The 24490-nt window shown below is 38.9% G+C and overlaps 1 protein-coding gene across 3 annotated transcripts in view; it reads right to left on the minus strand.

The window, feature by feature from the left end:
• NEO1 (neogenin 1) overlaps positions 1 to 24490 on the minus strand; it is a 247473-nt gene that overhangs the window by 63263 nt on the left and 159720 nt on the right. For all 3 annotated transcript variants that reach the window (XM_006888320.1, XM_006888321.1, XM_006888322.1), the window contains exons 8-9: positions 12550 to 12709; positions 1245 to 1399 (exon numbers count right to left, since the gene is read on the minus strand). In XM_006888320.1, coding sequence (XP_006888382.1) covers positions 1245 to 1399; positions 12550 to 12709 — 315 coding nt within the window. The remainder of the gene's footprint in view (positions 1 to 1244; positions 1400 to 12549; positions 12710 to 24490) is intronic.

The raw sequence follows: 24490 nt of genomic DNA on the forward strand, positions 1-24490 counted from the left end.
ATTGTACGCTCCTTGCAGAGAGGAGTCAAATCTTATTTTTATACATTCACTGCCTAGTACAATGAATGACGCATAGTGCTCAAGCCACAAATCCACTCTTCTTACATCTTTCATCTTTAAATTTGATTATTTTTTTCTTCCCATGGAGTGACTGGTGAGTTTGAACTGCTAACCAGGCAATTAGCCCCACACTCAATCTAGGATGCTACCAAGATTCCTAAAGGCTTCACACACAAAGTGCTTAATAGGAAGCTGACATAGCCTTGGTGGTTATGTGCTGCACTTCTAACTGAAAAGTTAGTGATTAAAATGTACTAGCTGCTCTATGGGAAAAAAAATTGGTTCCCTTCCAAAGAATTTATAGCCTGATGCAGGCTTACTAGACATTGAAGCAACTCAACAGTACTGGAGTAGGCTTGGTCTTAATAAAATGCTTGATGAGTGAATGATTTGTTACAACATTTGAAAGTGAAGTTTCCTAGCTTTGACTTCACTTAATATATGCAATAGGTAGAATGGATGAATTATTCCCTAATTTTATCACTCTATTTATTTAATATTTTTAGTCTCCTGATCAGAGTTTCCACAAATGGAACTTAGTGGAAGTAAAATCCTTGTTACTGGAAGCTGTTAAGCACACATAATAAGTGTAGTTAATAGTAAGAGACCAGATGATGATCCTAGGAAAGAGAGTGGCTTACAATAAAAGGAAAAAAGTCTGAAGTGGAAAAGAATAAAAAGGGGAGAACTTGCTCTGCACTTCTCAAGCTGAGAGAACGGAAAAACAAATTTAAGCCTCAAGCTACAATACTAAAAGATGCTGTGGGCAATAGATTGACCCAGAAAGCATCAAAACAAGATGGTGAATCACTGTACCAAAAAGAACTAGCTGACACTGAAACATTTCAGGAAGTACCATAAAAATACCAGGAGTGAAACTCTTAAAAAAAAAATGTAATAATGCAAAATAAAGAAATCAGGGCTGTAAGACAGGATCAGAGCAAAAAAAAAAACACTGAGCTAAATCTCAAAAGGATCATAAGATGTATGTTAAGAAGCATTTGGAGAAGAATATTATTATCTATCATTTACTATTGTTCAATGTTAATTACATTTATCTAATTTATGAGCTCTTTGAAGGTAAAGAAGCATTATGTCTGTCTCTCTATGGTGGGCAAAGCCAAACACAAGGTCTACCTTCAAGTTCACCTACAGGCGAGGCTGACAGGAAGTTCAAGACTTACCCTCAGGTTGTGTTTCTACTCTGAGTGGAGCTGAGCTCTCTCCAGAGCCATGCTTATTTTGAGCCATTACTCTAAAGATGTACACAGTTGCTGGCATCAGGTTTTGAATGGTCACTTGCATTTCTCCTGGGCGACTGGTGTTCTCAACACGTTCCCTTTGAATGATGAAAGATTTAGAAAGAAATAGCATCTGTTAGGAAGATTCCTAAAATCGGCAATTTCATTCACATTATAATGACTACAAACACCACTCTTAAATCGAAGTCTAAAATTTTAGGCCACATTTTCAGTTTTCAAATAATGACACTTTTGGGGATGAGGTGATGAGCAGTAGAATATAACAGCGGAAAAGCGAAAGGATCACACATACTGTTAACTTTCTGGTGCCCTGGTTCCAACACTGATATTGCAGATTATAATCACAACTTCCTTTCAGAGAGAACACAGAGAAGTGAGCTCTGAATACCATTTCAAATGGAGCAGCTTGCCAATTTTATGGGCTGTACAGACTTGAGTTTTACAGAATGATTCTCAGGGGAAAAAAGAGAAAGAGATTGTAGCTATGACTCAATTTTCACCAGAAACAATCAAGGGATGCTGTGTGTATTTTGGTCAACAGACTGTCATTTTTCAAAAAAATGCTAGGTGTCAACATTATTAAAATTTGGAACAAAATATTAACCATTTAAATGAGTTGTGTACGTAAAGCAATCCATAAAATAGACTAATCACAACACTAAATCTTATCTAAGAAGGGGAGAAGGGGGGCTGGAAAAAAGAGGAGCAATCACTAGCACAGCAGAGGTTAGAGGACAGATGGGGTGAAGGAATAGGAGAAATTCAATTCGGGCTTAAAAAGTTGGGCTGATAATAGGCATAAGTCAATAGGAATTAATTATATAAAACAATATATAGTATATATAAATCTATAAAACACATGATGGATACACAAGGTATATGAATGACTATGCAAATAAAAAACTAATAATAAAAGCTTTATATATATTCATACACACACACACACAACATATATGATTGCAAAAAATTCCAAGAAAACCAAAACCAGATGGCAATGCATTTTTAGTTTCTCTAGAAACAGCAGGGAGCTCTGACAGCCTAGTGGTAAAAAGCTACACTGCAATCCCAAAGGCATATGGTTCAAACTCATCAGCTGTTCTGTGGGGAAAGGGTAGGGAATCTCCTCCAACACTACAGTTGAAAGGTATCAATTCTTCTGTCTTCTTTATTCACTGCCCAGCTCTCAGTGGCACAGCAAGTGACTGAAAGGACCATGGCCTGAATCAGGCATCAAACTAACATCATTGCTCCTCAGTAACTTGGAGAGGCTCCTGACTACAGACTTTCCCCATGCAGTATATCTCCTGATCTCCTGATTGCTGGTACCAAGTGTACTGACTGTGGATCCAAGTAGGATGAAGTTGTTGATAGTGTCAATCTTTCCTCTACCTATCCTGATGTTGCCTATAGGTCCAATGATAGGAATTTTTGTGTTCTTGATGCAATCCATATTGAAGGGTGCAGCTTTGATCTTCTGCAGCAATTGCTTCAGGTCCTCCTCCCTTTAGCAAGCAAAGTTGTGTTATGTGCATAACGAAGGTTACTGATGAGTCTTTCTTCAATCTTGATACCACATTCTTATTCAGAGTCCAGTTTCTTGAATAATCTGCTCAGGATACAGAGTTAACTGACTATGAAGAAAGGATACAATCCTGACACACATCTTAATTTTAATCCATGTAGTGTTCCCTTGCTCTGTTCACACAACACCCTCTTAGTCCAGGTATAGATTTTACATAACACAAATAAGTGGTCTGGGGTTCCCATTCTTCTCAACGTTAGCCATAATTTGTTATTACCCACATAGTCAAATGTCTTCACATAATCAATATAACACAGACAGACATTCTTCTGGTAGTCTTTGCTTTCAGCTAGGATCCACCTGACACCAGCAATGACATCTCTGCTGTCATGGCCTCTTCCCGGTTTGAACTTCTGCATTTTTCTATGTACTGCTCTAACCACTGCTGAATGACCTTCATCAGTATTTTGCTTGCATGTGATATTTAATGACATTATTCAATAATTTCCACATTTTATTGGCTCACCTTTCTTGGGAAAGGGAACAAATAAGGATCTCTCCCATTTAGTAGCCCAGGCAACTGTCCTCCAAATTTCTTGGCACAGACTGGTGAGCATGTCCAGGGCTATATCTATCAGTTGAAAACTACCAATTGGTATCCCATCAATTTTTGGGCCCTTATTTTTTGTGTTTTCAGTGAAGCTTGAACTTCTTTCATTATTGGCTTTTTTTTTTTTTTTAAAAAAAAGTATTTTTTATTGGGTTGCTTACAAAGTTCATATAATTTGTGTTTCACACTATTCTTCATTCACATTGTGTTTGATACAATCATTCCCATTCATTATGCTTTATAAAATTAATCACCATTGGACTATGACCACTAATACCCTGTCTTTTCAGTTCCCCACCAGATCTTTCCCATTTCCTTTACCTGTGCCCCCAACCAAATTGTGCTACTTTGTGATTTCGCCCCTACTTATAATCACCCCTCTGATCCCACCCGTTCCCCCCTTGGATCTTAATCATATGGGATTTTCTGAAACATGTGTCAGCCATTTCTTTCTGGTACAGTGTTTCGGTATATTCCATCTTCTTTTAATGCTTAATGGGTCATTCAAGATTTTGTCCATAGCATCTCTAAGTATTACACTTTGAGACTTGAATGTGTTTATCAGTTCTTTCAACTTGAGAAATGCTAAGTGAGTTCCTTTTTTATTTCTTCAATTCCAGCTCTCTGCACATTCTGTTATATTTTATCCTCTCCAGCTGCCCTTTGAAATGTCCTATTCAGCTCTTTTACCTCAACATTGCTTCCTTTTGTTTTGACTTCTCCATGTTGTAATGCAATTTTTAGAGTCTCTCCTGGCATCCATTTTTTTTCTTTCTCCTTTGTCTCTGTAGTGACTGTTTCTGTCTTTATTTCATTCTTAATGTCATCCCACAACTCATCTGGTTTTCAATCATTAGAGTTCAATGCCTCAAATCTATTCTTAAGATGACTTTAAATTCAGATACGATAGACTCAAGATAGTATTTTGGGTTTTGTGGACTTGCTTTAATTTTCTTCAGCCTCAATTTGAACTTGTACATGAGTAGATGGTCTGTTTCACTGTCAGCATCTGGCCTGGTTTTGATGCAAATATTGAGCTTTTCTAATGATTCCTTCCACTGATATAGTCAATCTGATCCATAAGCCATCCATCTAGTGAGATCCATGTGTAAACCTCACTTACATGAGTTAGGTTCACTGAAAAAGTTTACCCTGGTAATAAAATAAACTGCTCAGAGACATTTGGGATATCTTTTCCCTTCAGCTAAACCTCTAAAGTATAGAGTCCAAGGAGGAGGATATCAAGTGGCTCTTATACTTTGAGATTTCTGATACTTGAATAAATTCTGTTAAAACATGATCTTGTCTAAAAGACATTTTGTTGTTGAATGCCTTCGTGTTGAGCACAACTCATGACAACCCTATGAACAAAAGGCCTGAAGCCCCTTTCTATCGACATTTATCAAAGTTCATAGAGTTTCCAGAGGCATGTTGTTTAGGAAGTGGATGCCACTCCTGTTTCAAAATCTGTGATAGTATGTTATGTGCCATTTAGCTACCTGCAATTACATTTGACTAAACTTAAACCTCCACTAGAGTATAAACTAAGTTTGTTTTGTTCACTTGACACATAAAAGTTTGTATGGGGTTCTCCTAGACAAGTAACAGGAGGAAGGCCTATTTTACTTAAATGAAAATCATTAACCTTACCTTAGGTTCAACTTCTGAGCTCATTTACTTAAGAAAAACCAAAAAAACCCAAAAGTTGGCAAAATTTCTTTTTTTATTCAAATCTTTACAGTTTTTAATATTTGACTTCAACACATCTGAGTTATAATAAGCTGCACTTAGGACTGTCAGTGTATATGGGATATTGCACTTTCCCCTGTGTTAATTCTGTTCATTTCTGAGGTCCGCACTGCTTGGTTAAAAATTGAACTATGGGAAGGATTGACCTAGGCCCGAGTGGAATCTAATAGACATAATGCCAGGGACTCTGTCAGTTTCTATCAGACCAGTAGGTCTGGTCATTTAGCACTGTAATTTTGTTCTACATTTCTCTCTCACTCTGCCCAAGATCCTTTATCACTTTCAGAGTGGTCAGCAGCGACAGTCACACAACATCTGTTCATCTGGTCTCAGTCATGGAGGATGAGGTTCACGTGGCCCATTTGTCCTTTGGACTAACTGTGCCCATGTGCTTTTGGGATTCTTCTCTTTTCTCTGATCCTCACATGAGGAGACACGATAGTCATCCTTTAGATGACTGATAGCAACCAAAGAACCTGACAGTAAATGCAGTGAAATCTGAGAGTAGAAGCTGTGTAACACAAAATCTTTCTGAGAAGGAATGCTCTAATAGTGTCCACTAAAATGAGTAATGAAAAATGAATATTAGAAAATAATGTACTGTTCAATGCAGAAAACTCTTGAGAGACTTAGAAAAACAAGGCAAGGTCCCACTCTCACAGGTTTCACTGCCCTGAAAAGCAGGGGGGTAAAATCTTTGGGTCCACAGTTTGCCAACCTAGATTAAAGGAAGCTCCAGTATCCTATTCCACTGAGAGCTGCACTGCTAAATCAAAGGCCACACCTCTTTATTTATTTTTTTCTATAATTATATTTTATTAATTTTCATAAACATTTACAGAGATTTTGGGCTTCCACTCATTCATTGTTGCACTATTCTCTCTACCCTCCTCCCAGTTTGTTCTTGTCCAAATGCCACAGTGCTTGTCAAAGCCAGTTCTGATTAATCTTCTTTGTCAGTGTATCCTTTGCCATTCCCTATCACTCCTCCCTGAGAGAGACTTCACCCTGAGTCATAAGGAAAAGGGGACGGCGTATTCTCTTAGCTACTTCCTGCTGAAAAGGGACGCTGTGGGTTTCAGGGTGAAGATCTTCTCTCACTACTCTAAAGGGCCCCTTTGGCAGTAGGAAACACATAGACTATTATGGAGATTGATTTTGGAATTCAGATGCACTCTTATTGATTGTGCTTGGCTGTACATGTACATATCCTTCAAGATGTATCATGGGGGTGTTGCACTCTAGAAGACACAAATTTGACTAACAAGTTATAAGTACAGCCACACCTCTTTAGAGGTTTGAATCTACCCGCAGCTCTTCCAGGGGGCAAAGATGGGCAACTTCCTCCCTCACAACTTACAGCCTCAGAAACCCAATGGAGGGTCAGCTACGAGTCAGTTCTGATTTGGTGGTCATGAGTTTGATGAGGACAAGATTTTAAGATCATTAACAGATCTTTAAGGCCTCATGTATTTCTAAAATGCTATCAACCTCTGGATAATATACACATTACATTTATTAGTTAATAGGAATAAATACAGATGTTTGAATTAAAGGCTGAAAACAGTTGTTGAAAAGGCAGAGGAAGGACCATTTTGTTAACTTCAGGAACTCGGGCAGCCAAGATAATTTTCTCTCATAATTAAAGTACATAGTGCCACCTGGTGGTTGAATGTTGACATGTGGGAAGCAGGGTGACCACTTACTGCCTCTGAGTTGTGGTGTTTGAAAAATGTACTGAATATCCCATTACTGACAAAAGAACAAACGTATGCCTTGGATGAAATACAACCAGGGTGCTCCTTAGAGGCCAGAATGGTGAAACTTTGTCTCATAGCCTTTGGGTGCTGTCAGGAAAGAGGGAGGTCTTGGGAAAAGGTGGCATGCTGGGACAGGCAGAGGATTAGAGAAAAGCAAGGAAGACCTTCAACAAGATGAACTGATACAGTAACTCTAAGAATGGACTTAAGCATTTCAGATGGTGAGGATGGCATAGGACAGGGCAAGGTTCACATTTGTTGTCTGTAAGTTTGAAAATCCTACAACATTCAGTGGTAAGGAATTCAGGTGGCTTAGTGGGTAAGGAGTTGCACTGCCATCCCAGAGGGAGGTGGTTCAAATCCACCAGATGTTCTGAGGGAGAAAGATGAGTAATCTCTTTCCCTGCAATTTACAGTGTCTGAAAAATCCACTGAAGGATCAGCTATGAGTTGGTTTCAGCTCAACAGCAATGAATGAGAAAATAATATTCAGTGGCACAGATCCTCTCAATTAGCTGATTATTAAGACTATGATGTAAATTTATTGATGTCATGGTTTAGATAAGAAAAATGATGTTTAGAGAAGGAAATGGCCTTTTAACTTACATGTTTTTTGCACTACTCCTTCCATGCCTCTCTTTAGAAATCATAAATTTAAGGTAACTGTTGTTGCTAGGTACCTTCAAGACATGCACGGCCCAGTGACCCTATGAACAACAGATGTGAACCTTGTCCTAGCCTGTGCCATCCTTACCATCCCAACTTGAGCCTGCTGCTCAATTAATTAACTCACAAAAATGAGTTACACAATCTCTCTCCAAGAAACATCTTCAAGCTTTATCGTCCACTCCCAATCACTGGTTTAATTTTAATCCAGGTCAACGCTGCATGCCTGAGTAACACAACAACTATTAACCTAACCTGTCTAGGATCCCAGGCCTTTTCCTTCTAATCTCGTTTAATGCCCACAAAACACTGCTAATATAAGCTGTTTTTTAAAACATCATAGAGCACACTTGCTCAGGAATTTAAAACAGTCCCTTCTTGCTTAACTGATTAAGTCCAAATTCTTCCTGGCATTCCAACATCTGGCTCTGAACATGTACTTTATTCTAATCTCTCACTACTTTGTGCCAAGTAAGGCTTGCTTCATCAACACACCACTTCCCACATACATGAATTCAATTAAAACTCTACCTTATATTGCCTCTTCCTTTATTTATACTTGTATTCTTGCTCTAAATAATTTAACTTTTATCTATCTATCTATCTATCTATCTATCTATCTATCTATCTATCTATCTATCTATCATCTATCTTACCTATATCTTTCTTCAGCAGCCACAAGTTACCTCTGTACAGTAAGTGGACAGACCAGGATTATACTACCTGTCAAATGCAATAATGGTTACCCATGGTGGACAGTGTTTGGCGGAGCTCTTTGATTAAATAAAGCTTGGAAGCAGTAGTGGCATCCACTTCTGAAATAGCCTGCCTCTGGAAACACTATGAACCTGGAGAAAGGATGAAAGTCACACAAGTATTGAGGACTTTCGTTCATAGGGCCACTATGAGTCACCTACGACTCAATGGCACTCAACAACAACATCATCATCATCATCATCATCATCATTATTATTATTATTATTATCATCTACCTCAACCTTATTTATTAATCTAATTTTGTTTACTCCAACCCATTATCCATTAATTATAATTTTAAAATGATACATTATCTTTTAAAGTGCTTAAATACACAAATAAATGTGGATATCTTTTTAAAAGCCCCTAATTCTTCCTGAAAACTAGTTCCATTCAAAACCTAATGCTGGTATGTACTGATATGTCTCCTACCAGATCTCACTATGCCACAGTTTCTTGGAACCTGTTATTCTGGACTGGACATTCTTTGTTGTGGGGGCTGTTTTACACCCTGTAGAGTGTTCAACAGCATCCTTGGTCTTTTTTCACCAGATATTAGTGGTATCCCACCCTCTAGCCTAGTTATAAGAACAAAAATGTCTCCAGACACTGCTAAATGTTCCTTGGGGGTGAAATTGCCCATGTAGAGAATCAATGGTCTGTACATTTACACTAGGAGCTCTGGTGGCCTAGAGCACAGGGAGCTGTGCTGCCAACCCAAAGGAAGGTGGTTCGAATATACCAGCAGCTCCACAGGATGAACAAAATCCTCTTATGGGATTTACAGCCTTTGAAACTCATCAGAAGATCAGCTATGAGTCAGTTCTGAATCATCAGGAAGAGTGAGGGAGATTTATGTATACAACAAAATGTGCAGATTTAAGAAATTTCCTAAAAATGGGTCTATTATACTCCATATGGATATGCAAATATTATTTGTACATCCCTCTATCAATGAACATTAATTTATATTATTTTGTTGATTTTGCAGACAAATGCTACCATAAACCTTTTCCTGTAGGAGTTCCTTGTGCGTACACGTATCTGCCTATCAGTAAAACAGATAAACAGAGGGTTATTATTAGTCTGAAGGGAATTCACATTAGTAAGTTACTGCTTGATTACATCTCTTAAAGGCACGTCTAATTTATATCGCCCCTAATAGCCTAAAAGAAATTTCTTCCCAGGCATTTCACTCACTTACACTGGATACTATTAAATGTTTTGCCAACTCTGTGTTTGTGGGTTAAAAAAAATGATAGATAAGTCACCATATTTTGCATATCAAGGATTACAAGTGATGATGAAAATTATTTCTTCCTCAATCAAATAGACTTTCCATAATGTCTGTGACTTTCCTGAGCAATAATTTGTCTTTTGAGATATCTTTTACTCACCAATTTTCAGTAGCTCTTTTGGATACTAGTTATCAATATATTATCTTTCATAAAGTGTTATATTTTTTCTGTTTGCAAATTCTTTTTTACAGTATTTTTATTATTAAATAAAATTTTAAGTTGTTTTATAATAAACTCATCAATGTTTCCTAGGTTTTCTATGTTCCTTTAAAAGACCTTTCTTAGTCACAAACACGACAAAAATAGTATCTATAGTTACATGGACAGGTTTTTAATCTCCTACTCCATCTCTAACTTGTTGTACATAAAACAAGATTATAATTTTTCATTTTCCCGTCAGTTTGGTAGTCAATTATCCCTAACAATTTTAAAAAATAATTCACTATTATTCTATGAGTGGACATTAATTATTCACTTAAACGTTTATTGACTATTACGATGTCATGCTCTATTCCAGGTCGTAGTGACACTCTATTGAACAAAGCGCACCACTCACTCACTGTTGCTGAGTTGGACCTGACACACTGCTGACCCTTCAGTGGATTTTTGAAGCTGTAAACTGCACAGGAGGAGACTGCCCATCTTTCCCTCTCAGAGCAGTGGGTGGATTTGTACCCTAAGACTTTTTGTTAGTGCTGCAACTCCTGCCACTAGGCTACCAGACACCAAGCATAAAAAAATAAATAAAAGGGGGAAAAAATTCACAATGTGATAAATCTTCTTAAAAAGAAAATGGGTGTTATCAGCTTTGCTAAATATTTGATGATGCTGTTTTGTACCAGTGAGTTGGAACCGACCTACAGCTGACCCTCCAGTGGTTTTCTAGAAGCAGTTTTAATCTCATGGGACGAAGTCTTTCTCCAAGGAGCAGCTGGCTGATTTGAACAGCAGACCTTTGAAATTGCTGCAAAGCTCCTGACCTACAGGTCATCAGAGCTCCCTAAATGCTTGAGACAATAAATTTAATGTACTTGTTGCTATAAATACTTTCAATCACTGGCAATTTTGAAGCTACCATGTGTTTGGTGGAGCTCCCCAATTAAAACAAGCTTGGAAGCAGGACTGGCATCCACTTGGCCTAGTGGACAGAAAGTGATGCTACCAAGCCACAGGTGGGTGATTTTAATCTGCGGCTCTCAGGCTTGGTTTTAATTGTTTTTGTTCAAACATTCTTCTAGGTGATATAGCACTGGTCTGTCCATCTGTGGTACAGAGGTAACTCGTGGTTGCTGTGATGCTAAACACTGTGATTCTGATGTGTCAAATGTGCTAATGGTCACCCAGAGTGAACAGTGTTTGGTGGAGTTCCCCAATTGAAACAAGCTTGGAAGCAGGAGTGGCATCCACTTCTGAAATACCTTGCCTCTGGAAACCCTATGAACCTGGAGAAACAATTAAAGTATACAAATGTTCAGGTCTTTCATTCACAGGGTCACTAAGAGTTGTCTACGACTTGACGGCACATAGCAACAACAACAACAACATGTGACACATTAGGTTTTCAAAATTTCCTGAAAATTTGATTCTGGAATGAGTTGGCTGCAGTAGATATTGTCTGACAGCGACAGCAGTGTCTTAGTCTCAGGGGGTATTCAAGGTAGGCCTGAGAAGACATCATACAAGAATGACAGACAAAAGACATAGGAATCTGTAAGGGATAAAGAATTTCTGATAGCTCTCTGTGTACCTGTCATTCTCTCTCATTTCGTTCTCAAATGCAAGCACCCTAGCAATAAGACAAGCTTTATTTCATGTGCCAGGGTCCTAACTAAAGCAAGTATCTTGGCTGTCTTGCTGTGTTGTAAAGAAAGAACATAATGAAGGAATCTATTTCCCAGTGAGCTGCATATACTCAGTAACTTTAAGGACACATAACACATGGCATGGTTTTTCTCTCAAAGAGTTTAAGATTGTCTAAGATGCCATCAGAATCAAGCTTCAGTATTTTGGTATATATAAGTAAAATTCCTTAAAGATGAAGAAAATTTACGGTGTTTAACTTGGCCCAAGAAGTACTGACTGGGGCAAAAATGTTAGAAAAGGGGAGAAGTGACTAAAGACACAGCATGTAGGATAGCACTGGTGACAGAATTACACTGGTGTCATTAGAAGCTGAGATCAAACTGGAGAAATGAAGAAAACTAGGTTAAATAGATAAAAAAAAACCAGAGTGTAAAGTATACTGCAGATTTTGGACTTTTTTTCCCCTCTAAGAAATGGAAAGGTAACATGAATTCTTGAGAGGACTGGAGACAAAGGAGAATTTCGTGGAAATGATATTTTGGGAAGATTATGATTGTTGTTGAAGGTGCCAATGAGCTGATTTTGACTCACGGTGATCTCATATTACTTTAATTATCTTGCGTCATCAAGGAGACTTTGTGGAACCTGGTAGTCCATACTTACAGAAGGGTGTGGGCAAGTATCTCTTTACATTTACTTTACTAGGTCAACTTTTGTCTCTTGGAAGTTCTAAGTCAGTATTCTGTAAGCTGCACTGAAGAAACGATAGTCTTTGCCACACTGTAATACTTTCACTTAAAACAGCTCTTATCCTTATTTTTGCTTCCTCCTCAGATCTATACACCCCTCAATCTGTCTCAGAAGGACTGGAAAGAACGCCACAAAATTCTGTTTTAGAAATTTTTTTAGCAACATAAAAAGAAGAAAAAAATGCATCCTTGTGGTATTTTTTTCTGGCCCTAAAATCTGTACATATCCTGTACAACAAAGAGTCAAAGTAAGCACACCGAGGCTGGGGTAGATAAAACACACAGCCGGTGGCTCTAGACACAAAGGCACTTACCTCGCAACGCCCTCCTTGGTGTAGAAGACAGAGTAGGTAAGGTTGTCTCCGTGAGGATCTGAAGCAGGTGTCCGCCACGTCAATTTGATGAAGCGGGTAGAGACCAGAGAGGCCACGACATCCCGAGGAGCTGAAGGCAGTGGTCCCGTTGTGGCTGGTGCTAGATGGTCAGTAGTGGCACTGGTCAGTGAAGTGGGAGGTAATGTTGGGATGGCAACATCTTGTCATGTGCAAACATTGGGGAATATGAAGGGCAAACCACGACGGTTTTAAAGAAGAGAACAGAAAAAACAAAAATAAAAAAGAAATAAAACCACGATGGGAAATGAAATAAAATGAATGAACATAAAAAAGGCCATTAAACTGAAGGCTATCATGCAGACTAGGGGTAATTACCAAACACTAACGTCACTATTCAAGACACATCACTGTTGAGCAAGCAGACTTTGTCATCACTGTAATGGCAGTAGGTGAGGGATAGTGTGGAGGGGGATGATGGCTGAGAACAAAACGTCTCACAGAAGGACACGGCCGTGCCCAAGTCATTTTCACAGTCCTGAAGGCAGCATGCAACATCTGTGAAACTGCATGTCAAAGTCTAAGGCCCCGATATCTTCTTACAGTTTAGCAAAGTATAAAATAATGTGTGTGGCTTTCATTGCATAGTGTATAGTGTGTAACACTGATAACTGAAAGGTTAGCAGTTTGAGTCTCCTGAGGAGAAAGATGGGCCATTTCCTCCTGTAATACAGATTTCAGCCTCAGAAACCCAAAGGATCACTGCTCTGAGTTAGAACTGACTTGATGGTGATGGGTACAGAAGAGTTTAATAGCAAACATCCTCGGTGACTCTGCTGACCTCGCTGCAGAGCTGTGTGTGAGGCTTAGATAAAAGGACTCTTCAAGACTCACATTGTTAATTTTAGTTCAGTATTAAACTCTATTTTCTAATATTCCAGGAAGTTTATCAATCTTTCACACTTCACTTAGCCTTCATTTGCCACTTGACCATATCAAAGTACAGCTTTATTGACATTTTTTAAATAAGTAGAACATAAACTTAGCATATTCATTTAATTATGGCAGTATAAAATCCTGGATACAAAGTTCAAAAGCCATAAAAATACAACATGCAGATTGTTGAGCTGTTTTGGGTTCTCACTGTAATGTATCCTTCAAACCTGTGCTTGCAGGCTTCAGGGATGGCACGAGATAGAAGAGGCAAGACCTTTACTAGTCATGGTACCTTCCTCACCTCCCTGGGCTGGCCAGTCTATTGTGGGACAATTGCAATTTTGAAATTTACTCCTGTTACTGAGGAAAATCTTCATTTTGGGTAACAATGTACAAATTTAATCTCACATATTTAAATTAAAAGGGCTCCTTAGAATTACAGTATAATCATCTTGATGAGAAAATAAGTAGGAAAGAAGAAGAAAGGAAAATATGAAAATTCTAATTCTGGTCACTGAGTCTGAATGAAGCTGAAGGCAGAGGGTTTGGGGTAGTGCCCGATGATCAGTAGTGACACTACTGTGGCAATATGGTGATTTCCATATTCTGATATTGAATCCTGTTGAATTCAATTGCTATTTCCAATAGTTCCTTTAGTGGATTCCTTGGGATTTTTCATATACAAGTTGAAGAGCACAGTCCTCCAGGTTTTCCAATACACCCTAATTTCTGATTTGCTGGCTCCCACTATTACCTGGGTTCAATACTTGATATAGTGCAAAGTGAAGGAAGGTCCCCAATACATGGAGTTTACATATCTCAAAAAGGGCTGGGCCACCCTTTGAGGCATCAGTGCTTTTTACCAGATAGAAAGCTGTCAGAGATTCAGTGTCCAGAGCTTTGCCCTAGGTCTCATTACATCAGCATAACTAAATAAATAATTGTCCATGTGGCTGAAACCAATCTCTAGTTCTTTCTGCTCAGATGAGACAGCACTTATATCTTGTTGTGGCCAGTACAGGCCTTTACGGAGCTATGGTTGTTTACTGGTAGGTATTTGTGCTGCCAACTCAAAGGTACATGGTTCAAATCCACTAGCTGGTCTGAAGGATAAAGAGAGGCAATCAACTCTCACGTGACTTACTGTTTCTGAAAACTCAATAGAGGATCAACTATGAGTTGCTCCGACTCCTTGGTACTAAACACCACCATTATCCCAAGATTTAATTCTTTTTAGCATAATTTGTCAAAGAAGTGTGGTCTGGAGCCACTTCATGAAAAATATGCTTGGAAAATTCTACGGTTTTGGAGGCTACCTCTTAGGAACCAAGAACCCATACCTATAATCATAAATTCTTAATAAGACCTTGACATCTGCAAGTATAGTTTTAATGACAGATTCTAAAAAAAACAGATCATAAACTTAGCAGTTGACCCAGAAATCCTACTCCTTCCCACTCAAGAGAAATGAAAACAGACATCCACACAAAGAAATGGAAACAAACATCCACAAAATATCAGCAATATTCAGAACAGGTCAAATGTAGAAAAGATCCAAATGTCCAGGACAAATAAAAGTACATGCATCCATACTATTCAGTTAATAAAAAGGAACAAAACATACATGTTAAAATGTAGACGATCTAAAAAATTACACTAAACCATTCAGTCATAAAAGCACACACACACACACACACACACACACACACACACACATATATATGAGCCAGTTATACAAAATAACTATAAAAAGTATTTTTACAAAGCACTGATAACCTGGAACTGGGGTGGGAGCGGGTACTGACTAGATCTAGCTCTGAAAAAACTTACTGGGGTGGTAGAAAATGTTATAAAACTGTATTGTGATGATGACTGTACGTTGCTGTTCACTACCATCGATTTGATACCAACTAAGAGCTGACCCTCTAGTGGGTTTTCAGAGGTTATAAACCACATTAGAGGAGACTGTTCATCTTTCTCTCATTGAGTTGTTACTGTGAGGTGCCATCAAGTTGAGTATGGCTTATTGCCACCCTGTGAACAATAAATCTGAATCCTGTTCTTATCCAGTACCATCCTCATACTTCCTGACACTTTAAAGCCCACTGCAGCAGTCATCACGTCAATCCACCTGGTTGAAGGTAATCCTCTCCCCTTCACTAAATGAAGGGTGAAGCTTCATCATCTTTATCTCCAAAGAGCACTCCGGCTGCACTCTCTCAAATACCTATTTGTTCCTTTCAGTGCTCTTCTCCAACACCATAACTCAAAGGCATCAATTCTTCTGTCATCCCTATTCATTGTTGAGTTCTCAGATGCAGAGCAAGTGATAAAAAACCATCATGGAGAATAAGACGCACCTTAATCCTCAAACTGTTATTATTACCCCTCAATAATTTGGAAAGGTCCCTAACTGTAGACTTTCCCAGTGCAATTCGTCTCCTGATTTCCTGATTGCCGAAGGTGTTGATTATGGATACAAGTAAGATGAAGTTGTTAGCATTTTAAAACTTTTATCTATCATGAGGCTGCCTGTTGGTCCAGTGGTAAGAATCTTTATTTTCTTGACATTGAGATGTAATCCATATTGAAGATTGTATTCTTCCATCTTCTGCAATAAGTGCTTCAAGTCCTCCTCACTTTCAGCGAGCAAGGTTCTATCATCTGCATAATGCAAGTTATTGATGAGTCTCCCTCCAATCCTGATGACTTACTACTCCTCTTCATAGAGTCCAGCTTCTTGAATAATTTGCTCAGCATACAGATGGAATAGGTATGTAGAGAAAACACAACCCTGCTTGCTGAAACTGAGAAGGACCTGAAGTGCTTGCTGCAGAAGGTCAAGGACTGCAGCCTTTAATATGGATTGAAGCTCAACATCAAGAAAACAAATATTCTAACCACTGGGCTGACTGGCTGCACTATGATAGACAGTAAAGATATTGAGACTGGTAACAGATTTAGTTTGCTTGGCTCCACAATCAACACTCTTGGTTCCAGTAGCCAGGCAATCAAATGACAAATTGCATTGGGAAACTTTGCTGTCAGTGACCCCTTTAGGGTACTGAAGAGCAATGACATAAGTCTGGAGACTAAGGTGTGCCTGATCCAGGTCACAGTCTTCACAATTACTTGCTATGTGTCAGAAAGCTGGACAATGACTAGGCATGATAGATAATTGATGTCTTTGAGCTGTGGTGCTGGAGAAGAGTATTGAATGTACTGTGGACTACTAGGAGAAAAAACAGGTTCTTCCTTGAGAGGATGAAACCAGGCTGCTTCTTGGAAGCAAGGATTCTGAGGCTTCATCTGATATACTTTGGACATGTTGAAAGGAGGGACCAGTCTTGGAGAGGGACATCATGCTTGGAAAGGTGGAGGGACAGAGCAAGAGAGGAAGACCCTAGATGAGATTCAGTGACTGGGGTAATGAGGATAGGTGTGTCAGAGAGAATAAGGTTGGCACAGGATAGAGTGGGTTTCAGGGTTATTGTACATAGGGTCGCTATGAGTCCCAAGTGAATCTATGGCACATAACAGCAATAAGTGTTCCCTTGATCTGTTTGCACAATAACCTCCTGATCTAGTAGGTATTAATCTTCACATGAGCGCAATTAAGTGCTCTGGAATTCCCATTCTTCTCAATGTTAGCCATAACTTGTTATGATCCATACAGTTAAGTGCCTTTGTATAATACAGTCAATAAAGTATAAATAGACAGTCTTCTGGTACTCTCAGCCAGAATCCATTGGACACCAGCAATGATATCCCTGGTGCCATGGCCTCTTTTAAATCCTGCATTAATTTCTGTCAGTTTCCTATCTAAGTACTGTTCTAGCCGTTTTTGAATGATCTTCAGCTGTATTCTGCTTGCATGTGATATTAATGATCATGGAGTTGCTGGTGGCAGTGCAGCTCCTTACTCAGCCATTGCAGTTAGGTCTCCAGCTACCTTGACTGCAGACACATGGTTTTGCAAAACAGCATCAGCTGTGGGAGTAGGATAAGAGAAAGAGTGCTACCCACTCTGAGCAACAACTCTTCAGGTGAGGAAGACTGAGGGTGTGCAAGCTTTGTGGCAGCAATACCCTGGTGAGAGGGAGACTCTGGTGGTGGAAAGACTGTGTAACTGCTGTGGACAAATGTAACCTGAGGCCTCCTGCATCTGTGCTGGACACAGTTAAAGTTTTGGTTGCTCTTGCTAGATGTATGAAACAGAAGCTGACTTAGAACTTTTCTCAGGTAAACCTTGCTGGATGATTTGGATTTGATTGCTCAACTGAAACCGGAGCCTGGATTTATTGACAAATCGTGCTTTGGAACTGTTGGGCTTAAGCCTGGATGTGAGATATTATTTTTCTACCCCACTTACTGCTCCTAATAAAGCCCATTGTTGGTACCATAACTTGAGTCTGTGGGTCAGCAATGAATAAACAAACCTCTTGTTGCTGCTGGGGCTAGAGCACCATGGGGCCGGGCTCTTTATCTGCTTTCTGCAGATAAAGGGTCAGTGAGGGGCTGTGCTTACTCTCTCTGGTCCTTTGAGAGAGACACTCATGGCTCTGTGCCCTCATCTCTTATGCAATTTAGAGTCTCTGAAAAACCACTGAAGGGTCAGACATGAGTTAATTCTAACTCAATGGCACATAACAAAACAATAATTTGCCAAAAAGCACTAAGTGTTTACTTAGAGTGGGGGATGTTATGCAAATCATACTTTAACAAAGCTGTTTAAAAAGAAAAAGAAATGGCTTGTAATAGCTGAAAATATCAAGTGCATTTTCCCCTTAATGTAAGATTATAATAGTTAAAGAGTCCAGAGATATGTCTGTTATTCCAAATACCTGAGCTCAAAATAAACCTATCTGAAGTCCTCACAAAGTAAAAAATGTTTAGAACTTTCTCCAAGATTTTACCAGTGGCCCAGAGTAGAAATGAAATACATAGATTTATAAGAAGCAGGAGTGGTATCCACTTCCTAAACAACATGCCTCTGGGAACTCTATGAACTTTGATAAATGTGAATAGTTGTAGAGGGACTTCAGGCCTTTTGTTCATAGGGTCGCTATGAATTGTATTCGACTCAAAGGCAATCAACAACAGCAACATACTAAAATCTGTTTTTCATTTTAGATGAAGGATTTGACCTGGGTAAAGAGCTATATTAGTCACTACTAACTTCCTTCTCTTGTGCCGCCCAAGCTCACTCCTAAAAATAAAGATCACTTCATGTTTCTGCTCCCAAACTGCCTACAAAATAAAATCCAAACATCTCAACATAGTTATCAAGGCCCTATCCTAACCTTTTAGTCTTATTTCCTGTACATGTCATGCTCTAGATTTGCGTGGTTTGTAAACAAGGACATATTTTTGTTGACATTGCTACTCTATTCTAATAGCACCGTGGTAAACATTAGTCAAATCAATGGCAACAGGATTCCTGTGTTCAGGAATTCCTCTACCATTTCAAGACTTATTTCTTGAACTCCCTAACTCTTTCATTTCTATAGAGACAGAAATGACTGACAGCTGACCCTCCAACAGGTTTCCAGAGGCTGTAAATCTCATGGGAAGAGATTTACCTTTCTCTTGCAAAGCAGTTGGTGGATTTGTATTGCCTGCCTGTAAGCTGGCAACACAGAGCTACCTTACTTCTTGAAGTACGTTCTATTTCAAGACTTGCTATTTTCTTTATGAAAATGTCTTTGCTTAGTTGTAATTCAATGCTCTATACTGTGTACCAACATTTACATTATTTCTCTCGTTATAGGAGTGTGCGAGAGTATGTAAGTGTGTCTGTGTAAGTATGTATGTTTGTATATACATTTTCCTTTTTAGGCCAGAAATGGTACTACACATCCAAAAGACTGTTAGATTTATCCTGCTGCCTCACATTCTGGCAGCAGTGTCCTTCTGGCAGAGCCACTGAAACCCACTGACCTTAACAGACTCTTAAATAGGACTGTCTGAAGTGGTACATGTAAAATTCTGAAGATTATGACTCTTCTGATGTGACTTTAAGTTAATTTTACAAGTCATCAGAACCTCTTCATTTTTTTCTGAGAATGCACTTTCAAAATCAACTATAATTTACCTGATGACTTTAGTTTTAATGACACATTAGATTTGCAGCTGATAAAGTGTCACTTTTAGTAGTTTAAAATTACAAGTTTAACCAATATATCTATGCACTTTAAACCATTTCTGAAGGTAAAGATCATTAAATTCCATGCTGGGCACATTGCCCTTGGTTAAGTGGATCCAATTATCCTAATTCAACACCCACTCACGTCATCCAAATGAGCTGTGAGTAGGCATATTTTAAGTCTTACTTTTGAAAACCAAATTGTTCCTTTTTCATAACCTCCTTTTGAAAACAGATTAGTTTTGCAACTTCTTTCAAAATCTCCTGAATGTCATTAAAACATAAGCAAGTATCATGAAACATTTTCTTTCGATTCTTTTATGTCCTCATGTAAAGGATTCTACTAGTTTTGTATTTCTCAGGAGTGTATTCAGTTGCACAGAATATTACTTTTGGGAGATGTTAGTAAGTATTTAAGGCACTGTCTAGGTTACAAATATTCCTGTTTCTTCAAGTTGAATTTTAGGTAAATTTGAAAGATGCATATATTTCTTACTAGGGATGACTTTAATGCAAGAAAAAGGATTACTGGTGGCAAACTATGAAACATATTGTCTTGATAAGCAAAAGGTCAGTGGTTCAAGCCTAGGAGTGCTGTTGAGGGAGAAGGATGGGCAGTCCCCTCCTCTAAAGATTCAGTCACAGAACCCTATGGAAGGTCCAAGTCAGAAGAGACTTGACAATGGTGGGTTCAAGCAAGATAAGGCTCTAAGCTTCTCCAAGGTGATCTGATGAAGAATTTGTTGCAAGGAGTGGTTGGCTTAATAAATTCAAAGCGAGGACAAATATACATTAAGTCCATAATAACTGGGGAGTATCTATAGCAGGAGGCTGCAGTCGAATGGAAGATTGTGGAGATCTGCCAGGCATGTTACAGACATCCAGCAATTCTGTAGGTAAGACTTGTTTAATTTATTAACCTAGCATACAAAGTCAAAGTAACTGCTATTAACTGCAAACTGACTTACAGCTGAGCCTCCAGCGATAAACTGCAAGAGAGGAGACTATCCACTTTTCTTCTGCCAAACAGCTGGTGGAGTCAAACCACCAGAACTGCAGTGCAGTTTTCTATAAACTACATCGCCTGAATTCACTCGTAATTAGTCATGAAATATTTTTTTTCTCTTAACAATAATCTAGGTTGAGGAGCCCTCGATTAAATAAATATATAAAGTACTGTGTGGTTAAAAAAAATTGTATGATTCTACACTTAATGGTAAAAGCATGGATGCTTTTCCTCTAAAACCACAAACAAAACAAGGATGTCTGCTCTCACTACGTCCTTTGACATTGCACTTAAGGCTCTCTCCTAGGCACTTATGCGAGAGAGAAAGAAGTAAGAGGCATGAGACTGGAAAGAAAGAAGTAAATCTTTTTTTCAGACTGCACAATTCTCTCTGTATAGAAAACCCTAAGATATATGCTAAAAAAACCCTATTAGCTGTCCACTAAGATGGCTATGATCGTGAAAACAGAAAACAAGTGTTGGTGAAGAGAAATTGAAACTCTCATCAATTGCTGATGAGACTGTAAAATGGTAAACTGTTAGAGAAAAAGAAAACCCCCAAACACTTTGGTGATGCCTCAAAAAGTTAAACATGGAATTACTGTATGATCCTACAATTTAAGTCCTAGGTAAGTAGCACAGACACACACACACACACAAAAGAAAGCAGGAATCCAGACAGATGCGTGTACTACGCTCACTGCAGCACCATTTACAGAAGCCACAAAGTGGTCACAATCTGAATACCCATCAATGCATGGACAAATGAACTGTGATATATACAAACATATTAATCATCCATAAAAAGAAAAGGAAGTCAGGGAGCTCTGATGGCGTAGTGGCAAGAAGCTGCACTGCAATCCCAGAGGTACTCTGTTTGAATCCACCAGATGCTCTGCTGGAGAAGGAGGGGCAGTCTCCTCCTGTACCAGTCAGATCTGATTTGACGGTACACTCACAAAAAAGAATAAATTAAAAAAAAAAAAAAGAAAAGGAAGTCTTGAAATCTGCTATAACATTGCTGAGTAAAATAAAGGCAGTAACAAAAGGATAAACATTGTATGATTTTGCTTGTATGAAACAGATATGTTTTGTGATGTAGCCTGTTGAAAGCTGTGTGCTAACCCAAAGGCCTTTTATCTTGAGAGGAAGATGGGCAGTCTTTTCCTGCATAATTTACAGCCTCAGAAGTGAAATGATGGTCAGCTATTAATTGGTCCCAAAGCAATGAGTTTTCAAGGTTTGCTTTCTCCCCTCGCCCCGCCCCCGCAGCTGTTTAACAAAGGAATGTTGGTGGCACAGTGGGTTAATGTTAGGCTGCTCATCAAAAAGTTGATGGTTCAAACCGATCAGGTGCTTCATGAAAGAAAAGTGAGGCAGTCTGCTTCCCTTAATATTCAAAGCCTTAGAAAACCTAACAGAGCAGATCTACTGCACCCTGTAGAGTTGCTATGAATTGGAATCAACTTGATGGCTCAGAATTTGGTTTGGTTTTTGGTCACTTAACATCCACGATACATTCTGGGAAATAAGATTATGTGTTTTGGACTTGTATGAACGCTAGGCTAAATCCTTTTGGGAGCTTACCTCTGGATAACCTTGCTGCTGTTGAAATGACTCTGGAAGAATGGGCAGTAGCAGTGGTGTTAGTGTTGGTGGAAAGAGAAGCCACAAGAACAGAAACAAAAGGCAGCAGTGATGAGGGAGCAGAGCATGTCCAGCCTGCCTTTCCTCCCACTCCCACATAGAACCAGGTCCACTGCCTCAACTCTAGATCCCAATTGTGGTCCAGTGCTGCAGGAGTCTGGGTTTGCAGGCTTTGAAACCATTCCAATTCACAGCTGCAGAGTTTATTTCAACTCAGAGTGACCCAACTTTGGGTTGCAGAAGCTGTAAATCTTTATAGGAAGAGGTTGCCCATCTTAAGTAGAGCAACTGGTGGATTTTAATCCACTGACCTACTAGTTGGCAGCACATGCAATGCACACCATCACCAGAGTTCCTTTTCAAATAAATCTTTAGAGAGAAATTATAAACAAAAGGAGTTGACATCCCTCAGAAAAAAAGGTGAGGGGCTTCTGCTCAGGGGTTAAGCAATGCCTATTTGCAGCTAGAAGAGGCAAAGTTTATTAGTGTTTGCCAGAAGCAAAGCACTAATGTGAAGGCAAAAAGGGAATCACTGATAAGGAAGCATTGAGTCTCTCTGATGGGATGAAGAATTTGGCAACAAAAACTGGTTATAACTGTACAATATGATTGATGTAACTGATGTCACTGTCTTGTATGCATAAAAAAGTACTGAACTGGCAAATGTTGTGTTGTCTATATTTTACCATAATTTTTAAAAAGTTCATTTTTTAAAATGAAGAAATGAAATACTAATTACATGATACAGCATGGATGAAGCATGAAAACATTATGCTACGTGAGAAGAACTGGTCACAAAATAGCCACAGTGTATGATTCCATTCATATGAAATCTCCACAACATGGAAAACTATAGAGACAAGTAGGTTACTGAGGGCTGAGTAGGTGGGAGGGATGATGAAAGGATAGGGCATGATAACTAAAGAGTGCAGAATATCTTTTTGGGTGAGAACAATGTTCTAAAATTGACTACGGTGATGGTTGCACATATCAGGGAATATTTTAAAAACTATTTCATTCCACATTTTAAATGAGTAAAGCATATACTACATGAATTATACTTCAAGCTGTTAAAAATGTATCACTGCATGGTCCCTACCACCAAGAAAGTTACAACTGGAGAGGGAAAAAGAAAACATGCCAAAGAAATCATAAGATAAGGATGTAAGAAAAGGATAATGGTATAACGTAGGGAAGGGAGTAAAGGAGAGATTCAAGAAAAGAAAGAGCCAACAGAGAAGGGTGTATTTAAGTCTGGAGAAAAAACAGTTATTTCAACAGATGGTAACAGAAGGTATGAATGACATTTTAGAAGTGAAAATGGTACAATTAAGTTCAGTTACAAGTCATGGTGACCATGTGTGTTAAGAGTCACACTTCATGGGCTTTCTTCCTGGGGCCCTCTAGGAGGTTCAGATACCTATCTTCTAGTCTGTCTTCAAGCTCTTAACTGTTTGTACTACTCAGGGACTCAAGGGGTCTCCTTAAGTTTTAACTGATTTGGTTGCATCTGATTGTTGCTAGTTTACAGTAAGCAGTCCTGCTTGGGTTAGGGTAGGCATAGGGCAGGGATGGGGTGTGTTTACATGCATGTGCAGCTGTGGGGGGTGTCCTCACACTAGGTTAAAAGTATGAATATTATCTGGTAAATATACACTACTTGGTATGTGATGTGATGAAGACTGAGTAGTAGGAAAATTAATTTGATGGAGATACACAAAATAAGAAAGAATGAGAGAGACAGTAAAAAGGGATTTGGAGGTTACTGCAGGTTGAAGTTCTGAATCTAAACTACAGTTGAGGAGCCACGTAAGAGGAAAAAGAGTAGACATGTGAGGCCAGTGTGCTGATGAAAAATGTAAAGCACCTGGGTATAAGCTAACTTCACAAGGTAGGGCTTGTTGTTAGGTGCTTCTGAGTTGTGTAGGACTCGGAGCGATCCTATTGATAACCAATCTGATCTCTGTCCCATTCTATGCCATCCTCATCATTTCTGATGTATTCAAGCCCCTTGCCGCAGTCACTGTGTCAAGCCATCTGACTGACTGTCTCCCTCTGGGGTACAGTAGGTAGTAGTGATTATCTATAATCTCAGTCAATAAATGATATGTAAATAGTTGTACCAGATTTTTTACCTGTATTTTTACTCTCTCACTCCTGAAATCCCTTCAGATCCATTAGGAAAATAA

This window comes from Elephantulus edwardii, unplaced genomic scaffold (assembly GCF_000299155.1).
Source record: "Elephantulus edwardii isolate Elephantulus edwardi_28Jun2011 unplaced genomic scaffold, EleEdw1.0 scaffold00066, whole genome shotgun sequence".
In the NCBI taxonomy this organism is placed as follows: domain Eukaryota; kingdom Metazoa; phylum Chordata; class Mammalia; order Macroscelidea; family Macroscelididae; genus Elephantulus; species Elephantulus edwardii.